At 44.9% G+C, this 19,135-nt stretch overlaps 1 protein-coding gene across 2 annotated transcripts; it reads right to left on the reverse strand.

The window, feature by feature from the left end:
* Positions 1 to 334: 334 nt before the first annotated feature.
* On the reverse strand, positions 335 to 11,978 carry LOC119378363 (uncharacterized). 2 transcript variants are annotated; one of them, XM_049411753.1, is made up of 8 exons: positions 11,638 to 11,978; positions 11,439 to 11,564; positions 9,718 to 9,877; positions 8,677 to 8,771; positions 7,941 to 8,149; positions 5,828 to 6,179; positions 3,914 to 4,020; positions 335 to 536 (listed from the first exon to the last, which is right to left on the reverse strand). In XM_049411753.1, exons 1-7 carry the CDS (start codon positions 11,838 to 11,840, stop codon positions 3,930 to 3,932), a joined length of 1,236 nt encoding a protein of 411 aa, XP_049267710.1. In that variant the 5' UTR covers positions 11,841 to 11,978; the 3' UTR covers positions 335 to 536; positions 3,914 to 3,929. The 2 variants fall into 2 exon arrangements, with proteins under 2 accessions (XP_049267710.1, XP_037503455.2); XM_037647527.2 differs by having other exon boundaries at positions 338 to 536; positions 8,608 to 8,771; positions 11,638 to 11,975.
* Between the last annotated feature and the right edge of the window lie 7,157 nt (positions 11,979 to 19,135).

Consider the following 19,135-nt stretch of genomic DNA (forward strand, 5'->3'; position numbering starts at 1 on the left):
AGAGTTGGTTGCATTACAAGCGAGGCAAATAATCTTAAGCATTAATGCATCTGTACCAGTGAAATGATGCTCACTAAGACACGCAGCATGTATTCAAGAAGCGTAACTGACACCACACACAGTTTTTGATCAGACCCAACGTTTATACAGCCATTTCAGAATGACTGCATAAATTTGATGCATGCAGCCAGTGAGATCTCTGTTGCAGATGTTCACATTTAAGTCCATACATAGTGTATGATGACCAACATAATAAAAACATCGAACTTGTGCTTCTGCACATCATTCATACAGTCATGTTATGAAAAGAAGTAATGCAAAGACTTGGTGTAATGGTAATAACCCCTTGAGTGCACTCGTGTTTGCAGCTGCACGTAACACACACCTGATGCAAAGAATGCTAACAGTGCATGTACCACTAGCGTTGTCAAATACATGGAAAAGAGTTGTCATCACTGCAGTTCAGCGCCAGGGCCAAGTCATGCAGTGGACCCCGAAACCTCCGAGGACACGACTGAGGAGACCGTTGTGGACCCCTGCAGCAATGAGTAAAGAAATCTGTGAATTCTACTAATTATTCACAAACACAGCCCATTTCAAGTCATCCTATTACGTCTGATTAACACATTTTGTAACTTCCTTGATGTGCTTGTATATTTGGAAAATATGCCTGTTGTTTCTGCAACAGATTCTGCTCCATGCAATTGTAATGCTGCGTAAGTTGTATTGTAAAAGTGGTTTCTGTTGCAGTGACGTCACGGCAACCACCTCAGCAGAACAGCCACCCTTGAAGCGGTGTGTAAGCAATGTGTTTTACGTTCTCCTGGCGCGAGATCCCAATTAAAATTCCTCTGAAAAGGCTCCGTTTCTGCACATTTCAGCAGTATGTATAATTCACTGCAGGTCACGAACGTCAAGGCGGCAGAGGGGCTGTGAGGGTGCTCGGTGAGATATTCCATAAGTACTTGAGGATGAACTTGCAGAAATTTTTCTTACAACCCAACACATGCTACAAAACACAATGCTTTATCAAGTAATAGTGCAACTGCAGCATTCATACGAATGAATCACAGATCACACTTCCTGTACAGCACTGCAGGAGAGAGCACAAGCCAGGAGGCTGTTGCACAGGCGTGCATGGAGCACCTAGAACACATCAGGGAGAACAGGGGTGTCATCAAAAAAGATAGTATAGGTTTTTTTGCACTACGTACCGATGCCCGCCTCAGAGAGCTACCAGTGCAGGTTGCGCAAGACATCATGCATGCAGTTGAAGTGATGCTGTACGAGGCAGAAGTCAGTTTGCGTTGAAGCAATGTAGAAACTTGAAGGGCTCATATAACACCTACTTTATTTCGTGTACAGGGGAAGCTGTAGTTTTGCTTGAAATTCAATCCACTACTCCCGTTTTCTTGTTACGTTTAACACAAGTATGACACGTACAAACTTTTTTGCACGCACGAACTTTTTAAGTAAATCCCCCCTCTTAAGTTACCTACAGACATCGCTTCCTCTCTAGAAGATTTCTTAATAATAATATCTGGGGTTTAACGTCCAAAACCATGATATGATTATGAGAGACGCTCTAGAAGATTTCTGAACGAAGCTCAAAGGTTATTTCCATGTAAATGAATTATGCGTCTGTGCATCCATTCGTTGTACACAGTAAAGTTTACATGTATGTTAACAATTAGTTCCGAAGAGTTTTTCTTCTTGCTTTTCTTTTTTTTACTTTTTTCTTTTTTGTGGTGCTTTGCTTTCATTTATTCGCGCCGTATTAGCTGGAGCACGATTGTACTATTATGAAATTGTATGTGCATATGGAGATGTATGTATGTATATGCGTATGGGTATATATACATTTGTATTATTCGTATTACTTCTTGTTCCGACTAAATATGTGCTCTGTTGCTGAGCTACCAGTTTGCATACATGTATTACATTTTCTTTTTTGTTATTGTGTTCTGGTCTTACCTGTTCGAATGTGTGCTCTGTAACTGAAAACGATTCATTGTAACTCCCCTATGTAATACCTGCTTAGGCCTTAGGGTACTTGAATAAAAAAAATGCAACAACACTTGTAAGCACAATTATCATTAATAATCTGAAACATATGCTTACACAGTAGATTCTCATTAAACGGAAATATCATAAACAAATCGCTGCTTAAATGAACAACTGTCTTTTGACCGATTGGTATTACAATCGAATTCTGCACCCCCGTGCATTTCTCAGTGGACAAAACTCCTGTTAAACGGATCACATTTTCCTGGTCCCTTCAGGTTTCGTTTAATAAGAGTCTACTGTATTTGCAGATGAGAGTAGTGATTTCTAAGTCAAAGGTTGTATATGTCATCCATAATTTCGTAGATGAAATGTACGTAAACTAAGAACGTGGAAGGTGGTGACACTGCTAATAGTAGCAATGCACACAAAAGATCTCCGATGGTTAGTGAGAGCGACAGAATGTATACCAAAGTGTAGGAAACAATAAAGAGGAGTGCAGAATAGTTTATGGGGGTAATCAAGCTGACATATTTGCAAGCATTAAATGTAATGAGCTCACTCAATTCAGGGTAAATTGCAGATCACTGGGAGAGGCCTTTGCCCTGCAGTGGACAATGATGACGACTATCGCAATACCCTATAAACAGTGAAGTAATTTGTGTAATGTGGAAGGCACCATTTTTGCCACTTTGTATTGCGTTAATTTGTGAAAGCTTCGGACGTGTGAGAGAATTTTTCTGGTGTACCAGTGCGTCAAGATGAACATAAAAAAAAACAATGGTGGTTTTTCTTTTTAGTGTTGCGAAACTTGCATAAAGTTTGGGGCTGTTAGTGAAACTTTTACCTGTAATTACAGTGTGATACATACTCATGAGTCAAGTGCAAGAATGTTCGTACGTGTGGGAATCAGCTGACTATAAAGTGGAGGTGCAGTAAGTGCACTTGACATGTTTATAAGTAGGAAAGTGGCATGCATGTTACTAAGAGAAGAGTTCTTTTGAAGATTTGTGCCCACGTTCTTAGAATTTTAAGACAAGCTTGTCTACTGCTCATTGCGAAGGCAACTTTTAGGTTACAAAAAGAAACGTTCATTATGAATGTTCATAGGCCAGTTAGTGTAACCATATCTAGCATTGTTTGCATATCTAGCATTGTGCAACCATATCTAGCATTGTGAGCAGCATTGTTTTTAAATGCCATCGAGTTGGAGTGCACTCCTGGTGGTGGTATGATTTTGTAAATGTCACTTGGACACATTCCTTGCAAGCACCATAATGTCATTAGGATATATCACAATAACATCCATGCATGTTGCACATGGGTGGCATAATTGTTCTTTTGCTGTCCACTTTGTCTCCACTACATTTAATTGACCTGTTAGCCATCATGATGTCATCATAAGAAATCTAAGTTACAAGGTTTGTTCCAAACCAAGGTTCACAATCGATTTTATATGCGTCAAGTAGATTTGAGGGATTCTCTTCAAACTATATGCATTTGCATATGATGACGCTGTGACGTTTGACGGAATTCATCTGAACAAGTGGCAAAAGACGGCCTAGTTCACACATGCCCCCAAGAAGGCATTGACAGCTCAAACATGGGACGAGGAGAAGAAAGGTGGCTTGCCCTCGTGCTTTCTTTGTCCTGTGCTTGCACGTTTAATCCCTACTTTAAGGCAATTTCTGTGATAACTGAAGAGATAAAGATGCAATAAGTCACATGTGTGTATTTTAAAATGAATCATGTATGTGTTTTATGCATATATTTGTAGATGAATAGTTTTTGTTGCAAGATTAATCTGTTGTTGCGCTGGTGTGACTTTTCTCTTGTTGTTATGTGGTTTGCTCAAAAAGAGGCCATGTACGAGAAGTTCTATAAGCAATAAAATGCATTTACAACACACCTTGAACTTGTATACTTCAAGCGCTGTTCACCACTTTGTCTTGCCAGGGAACTTGACCGTCTGTGACGAAGTGGTGCGCCAGTTTGTCTCGCACTTGCTTCGCATACCTGCAAGGCATAATGCCCTCATTTAATGCAGCAGGATCATGATGGAGGACACACACTGCAAGAGAAGCACGCTAACCTTCCAAACCCAACATATAGTTGGAGTTTAGTGCCGTAACCATGACACTATACTGCCAAAGTCTGCCTAGCTTTTGATGTAATAATGAGCGTTACCTTTCTTGTGCGTTTTCTACGGTATCTTCACAGTTTGTGGTGGAATGCATTTTTGCTGATTAGCACAACTTTCGAAATGTCAACTTCTATTTATGTCAAAGCTCGGCAGCTGTTCCCTTTCAAACAAAGCCACTGTTGTACACTTTTCAGAGCACTGTTACCCTATACATGTGTTTCTCATTTTACTAGATGTTCACTGCTCAGCAACGGATAGAATGGAGAAGAAATGAAATGCCTTCACTACAATACGTCCACTTTGGTACCCCACATATTGGGCGAGAAAGAAGGATTGCAAAAAGGATGTGTGTTCAGCAATGACATGAGAAACTCCATGCAAACAAGGAATTGCTTTGTTACACATCCAAACGTTACAAGGAGTGTAGATTACAACGAAATCATTTTCTTTAGCCATTGTGTGTACATTTCACTAAATTCCTTCAGTGCATACATTTAATAGTAATGCAGACATTCATTACACTGACATGCAACCATAGGCATGCACAAGTGGGGGGCAAGGGAGGCGCCTTCTCCCACTAATCATCTCAGGGGGACGACAAGTCTGCCCCACACCTTCACTCAGTCGTACCTGTGTCATCATTAAAAATACAAGGTTATGGCCAAGGCTGTTTTTGCTGCTAATAGTGGTCGAGGACCACTGATGTTGCATTCCAAGAGTTGTTTGCTTCCTATTTTTACCCCCCGGAAGCTGGGGCCCACAGGCAGGATGTTGTGGGAAGCACGTCATTGCTACATTTTCATTTTTGTATCCGCAGTCGGTGGGGTGGTAGTGCGGTGATACCTGCGCCCCCAAATGGGGGGGAACATGGCGCATGGCTGTGCATGCTATTTCAGAACGAAGTTGTGGTCTACGTTCTCCCATTGTTTCTTTGGTAACACACTTTCATCTAAAAAAGGATAGCAGGGGAATCTTAAGGGCTCGTTTTTCTTTGTTAGACACAGCACTAATTAGATCTGACACACAAGAAAGCTAAGGAAAGTATACAGGATGTTGTTGTAGTAATTACGATGTAAATGTGAAGCAAGCAAAGTAGACGTAAGCATAACTTGCCGCTGGCAGGGACCAAACCTGTGCCCATAAATGTCCTTTAAAGTATGCTGGTGGGTAACTGCCACTGTAGCTCAGTTGGTAGAACATAGGATGCGACATTGGAACGTCGTAGGTTCACCCTGCCAGAGGCAAGTTATTTTTCACCACTGTACTTTCCTCACATTTACATTGCAATTGCTAACGACATCCCCTACGCTTTCCTTGGCTTTCTAGTCTGGTAGTTGTAATAAACTATCAACTACTGAAACTTAAAATTTGAAGTAGTAAGAATTCACTAGTTTGTCAGCAACACGGACAAGTTGTCATACACGAAGTTTTCATTGTTGAACATGTTTTCTTTTAAAAAGTGCGTTTGAAAAACGTCAATGCAGAGCTGCACTTTTTCACGTGTGTTGACCTTGAGCTTGTACACAAAACCTACTGTCGGAGCACGGTTTCAGAGATAGTGCCATGTCCCATATGATAACACCAAATGAAACATATTCATATCACACATGTGTCAATTCTAAAGGCAGAGGTATGCGTGCCACTGCATGGCATCAGTCAGTACATAGAATCAAAGCGTACCTCGCAGCATTGCAGCCAGTAGGTCTCGGTGGCAAGAGCGCTCCACCGACTGCTTCCTCGTCCCTCCAACTTCCAGGTGAAAGGCGGCCTTCCCAGTCCTCGCTGCCTGTGGAACCAGGCGGGCAATAGGCGGCAGAGGATGCTGCGGACTCTTTAAGAAGAAAGTTGTGCAACACTATGCACGCTCCAATGTATGCCTTTATGTTGCCTTCTTTCGCCTTAATGGGTCGTCGCAGCATCCTCCACCTTTGTGCCAGGATACCAAAGGTATTCTCAATGACGCGGCGTGCCCTGGTCATTCTGTAATTGAAGACGCGGCGCTCGTGGGCCTTGCTGTCGTCGTCATGGAGTGCTGAAAAGGACAACACTGAGCACTGTAACAAAAACAACCTGCACAAGTCTTCTTTCAAGTAGAGCTATCACTATTAATTACAAATGAAAAATGCGGTCAGCCATGCACTGTCTCAAGTTTGATCAAGTAAAGCTAACTTGCCATCATAGGCGTTACTCTAGGGCACTTTGAAAGACCTCGATAAATCTCATTAGCTATTTAGATAGAGAAAAATCAGCGAAACTCAAAATGACGAGAGAAGAAGGCACATTCAAGCACACGCTGCCGCCAGTGTGTGTTTCAATGTGCCTTCCTTCTTTCTCACTGTATTGAGCTTTGCCGGTTTTTCCGCATGTAAATATGAAGTTTGTAAATATGAATATGTAAATATGAAGTTTTCCAGGCCTCTGATGTATTATTGGCTATTGAAACATTTTTCTTGTTACTGTTCTGACAACGTCTCACGAGTAAGTACTGAAGGCTGACCACTAATGTGTTGTATTTGCACCTATGCATGTGACATTTTTGCACAACACCAAGGTATCCAATCAGGAGAGGAGTGTCCCGACATTTTTTCCCCACAAATTGCAGTTTCTACATTTCTGCAGACAGCTCAAGTGTCACAATTTCATTGTAAGGTTAACATGAGATGGCAACAGAATATGTGTATGTGGGTAAAAGCACAGTGCAAGCCCATTGTAGTTTCTTTTCACTTTACTACTTGGCAGCATGCGTCCAATGACATTTACTGCTAAGAATTCCTAAACAAGTCAATTAGGCATATAGGATTTCTTTCTATAAAAAGGTATGCCTTCCATCTTACTGCTCATTGCGTGTCTCTGTTAATTGCAAACTAACTCTGAAAGGGCATGTGTGACCTACAGTACACTGCAACCTGCTTCCTTTTTGATGATGTTCCATAGAAAATGTGTGTTGGGCTTTCGAAATTTCTGGCATACCTTTCTGCCATAATGAGGATGTTTGTGTATGTATGGCATGGAGTACTTGTAACGTTAATCAGCTGAAGCTCTAGTGCGAACTTTTTGCGGGCTACAAGGAAACAAAATCGACGCAGAGAGAACAACATGGGGCAACTCTCTACGTTGACTTCATTTCCTTCTAGCGCACAAAATGCTTACACTATGTACAACCAACTGGCCCCTACCCTGGCTCTTCTGAACCTGTAGCCTGAGGGTTAGAGTTGGTGGTAGTTAAATTCTTCGAAATTATTCATAATTTGTGTATGTAGATTTATATGAACAGAAACAAACACGTTTGGGGAAAGGGCCAGCAAGTTACCCCCGCACAAACGCAAAATTTCGGCTGCACCCCTATTCATCAGAGAAATGCACGTTTCAAAAGACAAAGGCATTCTCTATGCCAAAATATATTATGTCTGTGTGCATCTGTTTCATTTTCCTTTCCGAGTGCAGACTAGAGTGCTTGTAATAAGCTTTGTTTTCCAGTGTGGCATCCTCAACCCTCCTCCTTTGTGCATGTTCGTAGTTATAAAATTCCATTCACTTATAACGACCATCATCCTTATTGTCCATAAGCAGCAGCTGAACATTCTATTGCAATTAATATGTGTATAAGCACTGCTGTAAGCCTGACAGCTTATGCTGCCTTTTACAAAAGAGCGAACACAGATATTGAGATCTTCAGCCACCTATGCTGCGTCGCAAGCCACAACGGCAGGGATTACAGTAGCATATTTCCTGCACAGCTCCTTTACATAAACTGAAAAGATCTAAGCATTTCATTCCTACACTCTTAACTTACTCCGTCTTGGGTAGGGCCGCATCATGTACTCCTTCAGCGGGAAGGCCTCATCACCAACGAAGAAATATGGGAGAGGACCCTCGTTGCCAACAGGACTCATTGGCGGCAAGCCCAGTGCCCCCAGCAAAACTTTCTTTTGAAGAGTGGAGCGAGAGAAAATCCCGCCATCACTCTCGCTTCCAGGGTGCCCAACTTCCACGTATATGAACCTGGGTGAAAAATAGTGTTTCACTAAGACTTTGAATCAAGTATGTAACCAAAGGCCACGAATACTCAGTGCACTGAAACCAGCTGTTTCTACGAAGAATGTATTTTGGGAACGAACCATCATTGCATACAATAATCACTCATTATTAGTTGAGTGGTGTGCAAGAGAACAAAAACACTATTCTTCTTTTGCGCACCATCGATCTCCAGTGAGTTACCAAATCGCCTAGCAGTCCGTCCTTCTGAAGGGTGGATTGCTGTGTACCCTTGTGCTGTGCTGTGTACACTCGTGTACACATGGCCATGGCAAGTTATACACGTCACACACTTTGTTGCATATCACTTGCCACTTTGTGAGAGTCTCTAAATTAATGAAAATGCAAACATAAATTGCAAACTAACTGCGATAGCTTAAAATGTTGATCCAAGCACACATTGCAAAGTGAAAACCCAGAATCACCTGTATTGGGCATCACACACAGCAAGCAGCGACTTGCTGAAGGACCGTTTGTAATTGAAGTCCACGGACCCGGAGTTAGCAGGGCACTCTATGGTCACGTGCTTTCCGTCAATCGCTCCAAGGCAGTGAGGGACATTCCACCTCTCGTGAAACCCCTGTGATATCTGCAGCAATAGAGGAAATCAAATGCTCTATATAAAGTGGCGAATGCTTTAAAATTTACATTCGGTTGCCTCAAATACTAAAACCACTCCCCGACATGCATACATACTGTGCTCTTGCATTTGTAGCCAAAAGTGAGTCTCTCTCGACTAATACCTTCAGGGGACTTCAACGTCAATATGAACATTGTAATTATGACAGAGATTACGACACTCATACTACGCCGAAGAGGTTGCATGACAGTTCATAATGAACTCTGACAGGCAGCCTGCAATTGCTACTGAAATGGAATATTTATTTCAAAACATATAACTTATTCAGTGCGAATGAACATAAAACCACGGGTGTTATTAATCTGGAATAGCGACCATCCTCATGTGTTCCAGTGTGTTGAGAGGGCCAGGGTTAGGAGGCGCAAAACGGAATTGCATCATTCCCAGTTGAGTTGACATACATTTTATCATTTCAGTGAAGCAGTGTTTCCAGTGTTTTGCCACGGCGTAGTTCAGTTAACCTAGGCTGATGGGGCTTGCAATGCATTTTTACATGCATACACATTCATTCTAATCTTATTTCACACATCAGCTATGTGAAAAAATGTGGAAAACGTTAAGAGCAAATCTCACGTCACACACTCCTCTGATGACTGGGTTACCTTTAAGTAGTGTTGGATCAAGTTTTCCAGTAAAGCTGCTATTGTCTGTGGACAGCCTTCACTATGAACACTTGAGAACTTGTCTGATGAATGCGCACACAAATTGCTCAAATAGCCGTTTCATGTCTTTAAGGACCAATCTATTACGCAGTGCCTGAAGGTAGTGTCGTGAAGCCTGTGCCTATTTGGTAATGTCCTAACTACATTTTAATTACGCCACACAAAGCAGTACAAGCAAGCAATGTGTCTTGTTTGGCTGCTACAAGCCTGCTGGAAAAACAAGCATGGCATACCTTCATCCACTCATCTGCCGTTGAAGGGTGCTGGAGGTACAGTGGCTCGAGTACAAGCCAAAGGGCCTGAGTAACCTCCGCCACTATAGAGCTGACTGTGGACCTTCCTGCAAGAAAGTTAAAGGCCACGTCCCTCTGCGTCTCGCCTGTGGCCAGAAACCTGTCAAGGCAATAAGATACAGCATTAAGGAAATCAATACACTGAAATTGGCATGTGTTAGGTGCACTGCTCAGCCCTTATGATGGCAATCCTTTCCGAGATAGCATTCTTTATTAAGTCAGGTACCTTCACAAATTATTTCACTTTACATGTGACTGGTCACTTAACATTTACTGCTTTCTCAGCGCACTGCTTGCGCGTTCTGCAAGCAGCTGCATATGCAGTGAATATTCCTGTGTGTACTACTATGAAACAAGTGCTTCACTTATATCACGTATAAATACATGCGTGCTTCAGTTATACACATTTTGTGGAATCATAAGCATATATCAGACTCTTCAGGGATCAGCGTATGCGCTCACATTCCTAGTCAAGTTCAAAAAGGGCTTCCAACACATGCTCGTAGCAATGTGCAAGGGATGCATTTCTGAAAAGTTGTAGCTGCAAGGTGAATCTATTTCTTGCGACACACATCGCTGTAGACTATTGTTTAAAATAACTCTTACACGGTGCACTGCTGCCTACAATACGTTGCGTCACTGCCAATTTAACAGAACACAAGCATTGATGTAGCAAGGGGGGGGTTAAACTCTCCCCATGTTTTTTTTAAATTTCTCATGTGTACATGTGCAAGCACGCGCAGACACACACGCACACACATACATAAAGGGTGGGTGGTTGAACGCCCTCCCGCCCCCATTTTGAAAAATATTTCTGGCATAGGTATTCTTTGAGTGCCTCAAGCAGGAAAGTGATTTGTCGTGAATTTAATGCCTGCATCCTTGCACACGCTACCTTCATTGTAGTAACTATCTGCTTCAAATGATTCCTGTTATAATAGGCAATTGCGCGTTACATAGTATCTGCACGTCAGGAAAACAGAAAATGGGAACTGAAAGGTTCACAACTGGTATGTGCACACTTTCTCTAGGTCCACACTAAAAGGACGAACATCATGCCTTTGTGTAGCGCATGATAACATTTTCTGGCGCTTTACGCGCGGAAATCACGTACTGATTATGCGGAAAGCCAAAATGGAGGGTTTCGAAAATTTAGACCACCTGGGATTCTTGAGCGTACAAGGTGCTCCAAAAGTTAAACGGAACACGCGAGCTGTGGTCAAGCTATGCAAAAGTGAATGTCAGCACGCTCCATCAGAGAAGCGGTTCTTCATTTTTATGCGGAAATGTGCCAGACGATAGTGCCATCATTTCCGTATACAAAATAATGAACCACTTCTCTGATGGAGCGCGCTGGCATTCACTTTTGCGTAGCTTGACTACATCTCGCGTGCTCCGTTTAACTTTTGGAGCCCCTGTACGTGCGCTGACAACGCGCTAACATGTCCCTCTAGCATTTGGCCTCCACCTAAGTGCGATCGCTGCTGCCGGGATCGAATCCGCGACCTTCGGGTCAACAGCTGACCACCGTAACGACTGCACCACCGAGGTCACCTACGTCAAACATGCACTAACACCTCATTCCACTCAAGCAAACTTGCTTACAAGCGAAGCGCATCCACAAGTCGCAGCATATTATTCTTCAGACCACAAGCTCTTACCTAATGGTCATGGCCAGGCGATCGTGCGCCGAAATTGCAGGCCGGTAGTTAGTGTCTTGCTTCGAGATGGCGGGACGCAGCAGCTCTAGCAATGTGTCAAAAGTTCTTGGCGGCATTCGCAGGAAGCTAAACATCATCAAAAAAAGAGATAATGGATTACGCACTAGCTTACAGGGACGCAAAACAACGAGAAACTTACTCTCGGAAATATTCTTCGTCGTGCGAGCGCAGGTCGGGAAGCAGGCGGCTTGCGTGGCCAGCAACCTCTCGCGAGCGAAGGGACGGTCGCACCCACCACCGCCTCTTCTTCTTTGAAGGCTTCCGCTCTGCCAGCGCTGACACGATGGCTGAGCACATCAGCACAGTGACGATCTCTTCTTCTTCACTGGAATCGTAGTCCATGACGCCCAATGAAAACAATAAACCCGGCGCGCTCAGTTGGCGGCGATCAGCTGACTGGCGGCGGTCTCCAAAGTTCTCGCTGATAACGAGATCCGGACGTGACTCTCTGGGTTTGCGACTTCCGGTCGCTCGCACGCAGCCTCTGCCGGTGTGAACATCGGTCGCTTTCAGTCGCTTTTTGGTCGCCAGTCGCAAACGGTCGCGCGACCGGTGCTAGTCGCCGGTGTGAACGAGCCTTAATGTGCTGCGCGTTTGTTAGCGTAGCGCTCGCTGTGCAGAGCGTGCGTGCGCGTCGACGTTACGCTGGAGTATATCAGCCCCTTAACTCGAAGGTTCATATTCATGCTTTCTTGCACTGGCACATACAAGGAAAATAATCGCGCACTAAGTCGGCGCGTACCCATGCAAGGCGAAGTATACAGCAGTGCATGCGGTGCAAACACAAACAAGACGTCTATTCAAGAAAGTCATGAGAGTAAGTGCACAAATCCAGCCAGTGAAGTCAATGGCTTTCTGATACTTCCAGAGCACACACATCATTCGCATGCATCACTGCGCGATTAAGTTTTAAGAAAAGACTGCGACGTACCTGCAGCGGGAGTACAATACGTGGCCCAACGGATTCCAAACCAGCGCCGATAGCAGAGCCTTCGAAAATGGCGAGACTGGTGACGCATCGGGCGCCGAGCCGGCTGTTCCTTGCCGTATCTGCGCCGCTCTGCGCATGCCCGGTTTCCTCGCGAGTACCGTAACACAAGGTGCGCCGGCGCGCCAAGCAGTCGTCGCAGCGTCCACGCGCGTGCATGAGCGGCGGGGAACGAAAGGCGAGCGCACGACGCCGCTCCTCCTCTTTCCTTTCTTCTCTCCTAAAAGTCAATGCGCATGCCCGCGGCATGGTATACGGTGAGAATACCGTAGTTTACGTTTACGATGGCGACACCGCCTTTTTTACGCAATATTGGGCGTAAAAAAAGCCGGCAGATCCCACGCGTTCTGGGAATCGATGTAATGCGAAGCAGCCAGCAAAGAGCTGCATACATCATCTTGTATGTCATTGAGCAAAATGCGTGTCATGGTTTTCATGTTAACTCCTATTATTTATGTCCGTCACACAGTAACGTCACGCAATACCAACTTCGGGGTCGATCAAGCTAGAGAAACGGCCGCCAGCGCCTCATGAGCGTGGCACGTAAGTCATGCTGTACATGACATACGTGTCATGACTTTCATGTTAACTCGTGTTATTTATGTTCCTCACACGGTCACGTCGCAAGATACTAATTTTGGTGTATATCAAGCTAGCGAAACAGCCGCCAGCACCCCATGAGCGTGGCACGTAAGTCATGCTGTACATGTCATGCGTGTCATTATTTTCATGTTAACTCGTGTTATTATGTTCGTCACGTAGTCACGTCGCGCAATACCAATTTCGGGGTAGCTCAAGCTAGCGAAACGGCCGCCAGCGCCCCATGAGCGTGGCACGTAAGTCATGCTGTACATGACATGCGTGTCATTATTTTCATGTTAACTCGTGTTATTAGGTTCGTCACATAGTCACGTCGCCGCAATACCATTTCGGGGTAGATCAAGCTAGCGAAACGGCCGCCAGCGCCCCATGAGCGTGGCACGTAAGTCATGCTGTACATGACATGCGTGTCATTATTTTCATGTTAACTCGTGTTATTATGTTCGTCACATAGTCACGTCGCGCAATACCAATTTCGGGGTAGATCAAGCTAGCGAAACGGCCGCCAGCGCGCCATGATCGTGGCACGTAAGTCATGCTGTACATGACATGCGTGTCATTATTTTCATGTTAACTCGTGTTATTATGTTCGTCACATAGTCACGTCGCGCAATACCGATTTCGGGGTAGATCAAGCTAGCGAAACGGCCGCCAGCGCCCCATGAGCGTGGCCGTAGTCATGCTGTACATGACATGCGTGTCATGATTGTCATGATAACTCGGTTATTTATGTCGTTACACAGTCACGTCACAAGATACCAATTTTGGTGTATATAAATCTAGCGAAACCGCCGCCAGCGCCCCATGAGCGTGGCACGTAAGTCATGCTGTACATGACATGCATGTCATGATTTTCATGTTAACTCGTGTTATTTATGTTCGTTACACAGTCACCGTCGCGCAATACCAATTTCGGGGTAGATCAAGCTAGCGAAACCGCCGCCAGCGCCCCATGAGCGTGGCACGTAAGTCATGCTCTACATGACATGCGTGTCATAATTTTCATGTTAACTCGGTTATTTATGGTCATTACACCGTCACGTCACAAGATACCAATTTTGGTGTATATAAATCTAGCGAAACGGCCGCCAGCGCCCCATGAGCGTGGCACGTAAGTCATGCTGTACATGACATGCGGTGTCATGATTGTCATGTTAACTCCTGTTTTTATGTTCGTCACACAGTCACGTCACGCAATACCAATTTCGGGGTAGATCAAGCTAGCGAAACGGCCGCCAGCGCTCCATGAGCATGGTACGGATGTCATGTTGTACATGACATGCGGTCATGATTTTCATTTTAACTCGTGTTATTTATGTTCATTACACAGTCACGTCACAAAATACCAATTTTGGTGTATATAAATCTCGCGAAACTGCTGCAAGCGCCCATGAGCGTGGCACGTAAGTCATGCTGTACATGACATGCGTGTCATGATTTCATGATAACTCGTGTTATTTATGTTCGTTACACAGTCACGTCGCAAGATACCAATTTTGGTGTATGTAAAGCTAGCGAAACGGCCGCCAGCGCACCATGAGCGTGGCACGTAAGTCTTGCTGTACATGACATGCGTGTCATGATTTCATGCTAACTCGTGTTATTTATGTTCGTCACACAGTCCATGTCGCAAGATACCAATTTTGGTGTATATCAAACTGGGCGAAACGGCCGCCAGCGCACCATGAGCGTAGCATGGTAAATCATGGTGTACATGACATGCGTGTCATGATTTTCATGTTATGACTTGTCATTTATGTTCGTCATACAGTCAGGTTACGCCATACCAGTTTTTGTGCACATTCGATGAACCAAGCGACCAGGAGAGCACAAAGTCGTAGGCGGCTAGATAGATAGATAGATAGATAGATAGATAGATAGATAGATAATAGATAGATAGATAGATAGATAGATAGATAGATAGATAGATAGATAGATAGATAGATAGATAGATACGCTCAAAGTCGCAGAAGTTCGCTAAGAAATGCTTCGCATTTAATAACGGTCTCTTTTTACAGTGCAGCCCACAACACAGCACTCATGTTTCGCGACGTATTGCCAGATGACGTCCATATCTCACGCAGCGCCTCTTCTATCGTCTTTAGACGACATTTGCAGCGAAGCACGCAGATACCGCGGCCAATTTTTTCTTTGCCATCTGATCGTGTAAATTTTTCGACGTCATTTCCGTGATGGAAATACGTCACTCAAGTCTTGGTGGACCCCGGCATAAAACACTTTCGTGTTAAAAGCGCTTCTTCGTGTGCCTGTACATTTAGGGTCACGCGTTAAACAAGCCCCTGTGGTCAAAAGCAATGCCACGGTCCGCACTATCCTCGTCCTGAGGCGCGAAGTCGCATCTCTCCGTGTGTTTTCACTCCCGAAGCACAACGAGCATTGTCAAGTGCGCGCGATGACAGAGGTCACAGTGGGAGGGCGGTGCACTTCTCGCTCTCGTCGATCCTTGTAGCACTCTCTATAATAGGGCTTTCGCATTGCCCATACCATCCCTGATATTTCCAGCTATCAGTTTCTCCTCGCGTGCCTGTGCGCATTCGCGTCGGGAGCGCAAGATGGAATCGCCTTCTTAAAGCGCTCAGACCCTCCTCTCCCATTGCCACGTCAACACGGGCGTTGCGAGCTGCTCATGATCAATGCGAGAACGTGTACGATCCCTTTCCGTACGCGAAAGCGGTGAAATGCAGCTTTTGCGGGTGGTTGGACCTGCCTGAGAGATGTGGTTTATAGCTTGCCAGGAACGCAGCTAGATGCTTGTAGTGAAGCCTATCATGGTTTCAAGTAGGATGTGAGCGACTTGTATTTCATGAATGGAGCATCTTCTTTCGGGTCACATATCGGTGACACTAGCGACGACTGGCTCTTGTTTTTCTTCCAAGAACTTTCGTCGTGCGCTTACTTCTTGTTTTCCGAATATTCAGAAAAGGTTTTTGTAAAGAATAAAACTTGTGCGAAAGAGATGTTTCTGGCTCTAGTTAAAATACATGTTGGATACATATGATATCGGATCATACGTTACTTAAGGTAAGGGCCATTTAACTGTAAGGATAATTAATTAACATTAAATGAATGAGTTCATTGAAAGATCTTGAGCAGCTGGAATCCTTGCGGCCCCTCTTGGAACCGATCTCAACCACGCGCTTCTTTCTGCGTGGCCTCTGAGATCAGCTTCGGCGGTGCGACGAAGCACAAGGTTAACTCTTTTATGCACAGAGCTGCATTTTTGGCAGGAAACAGAGTTTCATGCAAAAAATGGTGAATTCTTTCTGAGAAAATGATTTTTTCACACGCAAAAAAAAATTCGCACCTTTAGTTCAAAAAGTACGAGGTGGTCACCTCAGGTGACCACCATGCAGTTAGGGTCTACCAGTCAGTTTCTGTGGAGGGCTGCAAAACAGCGCTTTTTTCCCTGCAGGAGCACGGGGACATTGTATATACCACCATCCTTTTCAATCTTTAAGGCTCATCAAAGTATTGCGCAAAACTTCTTCTCCAAGCACCAATAGAAAATAATATATTACCAGCCTTCTAGGACCCTTCAAGCACGGTCGTCACTCTAGGTGACCAGCAACTTAGCGACACAGTGCTCTGTGCTGACTGAGTACAGCGCTTAATTTCTAGATTCCTTGGTATTAGCTACTTGTACAACGCGTTGTCTTAAGCTATCAACTTAATCAAAACCGGATATACTTTCATTTCTGTAAAAACATCTCGGGTCCATCGTTTAGCGCGCCTTGAAGACGACGGCAGCCGGATGAAAACAGACGTAACCCGTAACAATGAAGCCCAAACGAAGTGGCATCATCTCTGTGTCACTATGTTGAAAGCTTTAGAAACGTGCCGTATGAAATCTGACGCGAGGGGCTCGTGTGCTTCAAGAGAAGAAAAATGAAGAAAAGGTGGTTACCGTGGTTGACCACCGTGCCGGAAAGAGTTAATCCATGGAATACACCAGAGCACGCGAATGCCGAGGTGTGAGTGCCGCTATCGCACTCCTACGTCAAGGATTAGAGTCACCTCCATTTTTTTTTTTGGTGGTCGCTCGTCGCTGTTGTGGCAGAAGCTATACTCTTTCGTTCTCACAGTAAGGCTTGTTTGAGTTTGGATCTATAGTATGCTCAGCATAAAGTCAGGCAAGCCGAAGAAAATGCGCGGTTTGTGTTCATTTAATGTAAAAAAGCATCTCGCAAGTACCAGCTGTTAACTCTGGATAACGCTGTCTTCCTCTGTTCGAACAGCATGAGTGAAGGAAGATAATTTTGAGGGCTCGCTTCTTTGTTTGACATTAGGTTAATTTGCTGATTTTCATTGAGGTTCCGTTCAAACAGGTATCACAAGCTCGTGATGTAGGAATGGATTTAGGCTCATCGACCTCCTTGTGACCACAAAATGAATTCAATTGTAAGGTAGTTGCAAGTTGCAACTGAAGGTGACTAAACTCCATGTGCGCAATTAATAGAGTAACCAAGGCAGTAATAAAAGGAGTATAACCTATTTAAGTCATTGTAGTGCAAACAAGCACGAACAAGGAAGAGAGCACGCGAAACCACGGGCAATGAGAGTCAATTTACTGAGTTGCCCCCGACTAACAGTAAAACAAGTGCAATAGCACTTCACATTAAACAACAATAATTTCAACCGGCGTGTCTCGCTAAGAAACAAGCAGACTGGTCGCTCACACAATCCCTGCCTCATTTTGATATTAGAAACTTCAGAGTCTACAATAGTGTTATATTTACACATAAGCTGTTAAGCTCGCCAAACCGTTTTTCGCGCTTGCAGCCCAGTTACCGGCTAAGCACGAAAGCACGAACTGTAAAAGAATAATAGAAACAAGGTGCGGATGCGCAATGCCTCGATTATTGGTTTACAGTTCGTGCTCCCGCGCTTGGTCGTTAACGCAGCTCCCGGTTTGTTGTGTGAAGGCTTTTCCCCACGAGGTCGAAAGCCTATAAAAGACACCAGTAGCAGATGTAACGAACGGCCCAGCGTGCTTTATCTGGCAATCAAACCTCCTTTATCTGCCCAGAATGCGTGGACACAGGCCACTTAGGGTTCGCGGCGCCCAAAACACCACTGGTACACTGTGCCGCCTGGTCGCCTACTTGATGTGGGACATCCCATATAAGTAGGGGTCTACCTAGGCCATGATATGTTCTCCAGGCTCAGAAGCCGGCTGTTCGTATAGATACCTTTACCTTCTTCAGTAGAGCCTATGATACAGCCTCCAAAACCAGCAGTTGTATCTTCTCTTATATGTCCGCGCGCGTGCGTGTGCGTGTGCGTGTGTGTGCGTGCGCTGCAATGGCTTGAATACGAATTCGCCCAAAAAGCCTTACAGCATTCGGCAATATTCCATCAGCGTCAACGCGGGAGGTAGCACAGGCTGCCCTAAGCGACCTTGCGCAGAGTCTGGTTTCGACCTGAGGATCCGCCTCACGCTTTTTTGCGTTTTGTCAATTTTCGGATGAAGGGAGCACTCGCATTAATCTTGAATGGCTATTCTGGGGCACAAATTTAATTTTCAAGCGGAACCGCGCGGATGCCCTCTTGGAGTGTGAACGGCGGGAACTATGTGTCACCTGAATTTTGCTCCCCCCTGACCGCGAATTCGTGCCACCCGCTCAGCGAGCGTCCACAGCAGAAGCGCACACGGGTAGTAAGAACACAAAGGAGAGGCCACGAGCCTAATCTGCATCTTTTCCTCCTGCTGCTGTCGCTGAAGCGATGCTCGCACTCCGTGAAGCGCACGTGTCGGGGCAGCCGGATGTGCGATGACGTCACCCGTCCCGTTACGAGTAGGGGCTTATTTTTGGGAATAGCTTTGACATCCCACCTCAGCTTTGGCACCCGCTGGCACCGCTGAGGCGTAACGGTAGGTCGGGTCCGGCTTGTTGGCGTTGCAGTCGAGAGTGCATAACTAGCACGCTGTTTGACGCCAATGGCGTGCTGCCGTCCACTGGAAATCAAGTTTGCAGAATAAGCTTGAATGAGAGTATAGAAGTGGCCGTGTGATTGATTGCGTGGACGT

This window comes from Rhipicephalus sanguineus, unplaced genomic scaffold (genome assembly GCF_013339695.2).
Source record: "Rhipicephalus sanguineus isolate Rsan-2018 unplaced genomic scaffold, BIME_Rsan_1.4 Seq802, whole genome shotgun sequence".
NCBI lineage: Eukaryota > Metazoa > Arthropoda > Arachnida > Ixodida > Ixodidae > Rhipicephalus > Rhipicephalus sanguineus.

Coding starts and splice junctions, on each gene's coding strand:
- LOC119378363 (XM_037647527.2), bottom strand. CDS start 11,840: ATGGACTACGATTCCAGTGAAGAAGAAGAGATCGTCACTGTGCTGATG. Junction 8,772..9,717: donor CGGCAGATGAGTGGATGAAG/GTATGCCATGCT, acceptor CTATTGCTGCAG/ATATCACAGGGGTTTCACGA. Junction 4,021..5,827: donor ACTGGCTGCAATGCTGCGAG/GTACGCTTTGAT, acceptor TATGCCTTGCAG/GTATGCGAAGCAAGTGCGAG.